The sequence below is a fragment of the Daktulosphaira vitifoliae genome, unplaced genomic scaffold (genome assembly GCF_025091365.1).
Source record: "Daktulosphaira vitifoliae isolate Bord-2020 unplaced genomic scaffold, ASM2509136v1 Scaffold_1607, whole genome shotgun sequence".
NCBI classification, from domain to species: domain Eukaryota; kingdom Metazoa; phylum Arthropoda; class Insecta; order Hemiptera; family Phylloxeridae; genus Daktulosphaira; species Daktulosphaira vitifoliae.
This window is the reverse complement of record NW_026101167.1, coordinates 1-1,867: the sequence shown is the minus strand read 5'-3', so window position 1 is coordinate 1,867 and position 1,867 is coordinate 1. Positions and strand designations below refer to the sequence as shown.

The following is a 1,867-nucleotide window of genomic DNA, read 5'->3' as shown; positions in this document are numbered from 1 at the left end:
GAATTGCTCTTGACTGATTTCATTTCTAACTGACTATTGCTAGCACTCTTGGAATAGTTAGTATTAGACATTTGAGAGGTGAATAGCCGTTCTCGTGCAAAGTTCATTACATCTAACAGCCAACGCAGATGTTTCCAAGCAGCGTTCAAACGTGTTTCTAATGTTTCCACGGTATCTAAGCGCAGTTTGGCCGCTTCTAAATCCGAAGAACTCCATGCTTGTCGTATAGAATACCGTGCGTCGTCGGTATCCATTTGTACGACACTAGATAGTCGAGCGTAAAGCAATAGTGTATTGGCACGGTAAGTTCCAAAGTGTATCATCTCAAATACTTGAACGGTGAGTGGAACTAATTCGGTACGTTGTAAGTGAAGAGCCGAATGACTACTCTCACCCACAGCGCAAGCTACTTCTGCAGGTGGCACGATCATAATCAAACTCACATCACGGTCAACCTCAATTACTTCACTCGTGTAAATGCGTTGCACAGAACGTTTATCTTTCGGAATTTGCACAAGTGAATATAAACGGTTTGTGGCCATTTTGAATTGAGACATGAACCCTAAACACTTCGTTTCACAAGAACCGCTACTGATACCTTGTCTTAACCATAACCACTCTTCTCTGAAAATAAACAGCGAAATTTTAGTAAAGGAAACCGCTAGTAAAATGAATCATACTAAAAAAAAACATACATCAATATAATTATTTTTTAACACTTACGCAGTGACATGTGGGTTATCTCGGACTTTGCAACAAGCTGGCATATTAGGATTCTGTGATGGTACCATAACATGCAACATGTCTACCGAGCTCCTCATTAGCAAATAACCAACATATAAACCTTTTGGTAACCGGTTACAGCTGGTCTGATGAAACATGATTTGATCCTGAAGTAATGAATAATTATTTTCAGTTAAATTTGGTTTTTTTTTTTTATTGTTATGTATTTAACATTTTATATTTATAATGTCTTACTTGAATCGATGAAATCAATAAATCTGTTAAGTTCTCAGAGCGAGAAGATTTTTTTAAGATTTTTGTCATAGGTGTCCATTTAAGATTAACAATATTTTTCGGCTGACTTACGTTGCTTACCATACATATCACAGTCGTGCCGTCCGAATCTCGAATCGGCTTATAGTAAACTTTACCTAAGTTTTGTGAGTTTAATACATCCTATGAACAACAAAATAAAAATATTGTCACCACAAATTCACAATGTTAGTACATTGATTAATTAAATTCAGAAATTGTCTGAAGTACTTACTTGCATTTGAATAACGGCCTGAATAATTTTTGTTCTAAAACTGAACGAACTGTTGGTAGACTTTTCCAAATCATCTTTAAGCCATTTGAGATCTTTCCATGCGAAAGCTACTTTATAAAACCAATGGAAATCATTGAGCATTTCTTTTGGGTAAGTGTCATCAATCTCTACTACAGGCAAATAGTCCTCGTTAGAAACTAAAACTTTGTCTTCGTGGTATAGGAGACAGGAAAGGTATACACCTCTAAAATAGGTCAAATAATATTAAAAACTGTTTTCCGAAAAAACGTAATATTTTTTTCTATTAATTAAACATACCTCCGGAGATTCTTATGAAGTTTAGTATTACCACTAAACAGATGTTTAAATGTAGGCGGCTTCCTCTTTTTTGTACTCGCAGTGTTATCGATACCACCACCTACTTCGAACGACGACCTGTGCAAGTCAGGCCGGATGGAGATCATCTTGTCAAGTATATCATCCATCTTGACTTTCATAACTGACGTACAACGACGGGATTCTTGGCACACGTCCCACCAACCTAATAAATTATAATATTACTTAAATATATAAAAAAAAAAAAAAAAAAAATTGTTT

The 1,867-nt window shown here is 35.7% G+C and overlaps 1 protein-coding gene across 1 annotated transcript; it reads right to left on the bottom strand.

Moving 5' to 3' along the window:
• Positions 1-5: 5 nt before the first annotated feature.
• On the bottom strand, positions 6-1,811 carry LOC126909851 (ankyrin repeat and fibronectin type-III domain-containing protein 1-like; the record flags this gene model as incomplete). Its single annotated transcript, XM_050692270.1, has 5 exons — positions 6-624; positions 724-890; positions 979-1,179; positions 1,271-1,514; positions 1,589-1,811. Coding segments are annotated over 5 exons (1,454 nt in total), but the record flags the coding sequence as incomplete, so codon positions are not given.
• Positions 1,812-1,867: the final 56 nt, after the last annotated feature.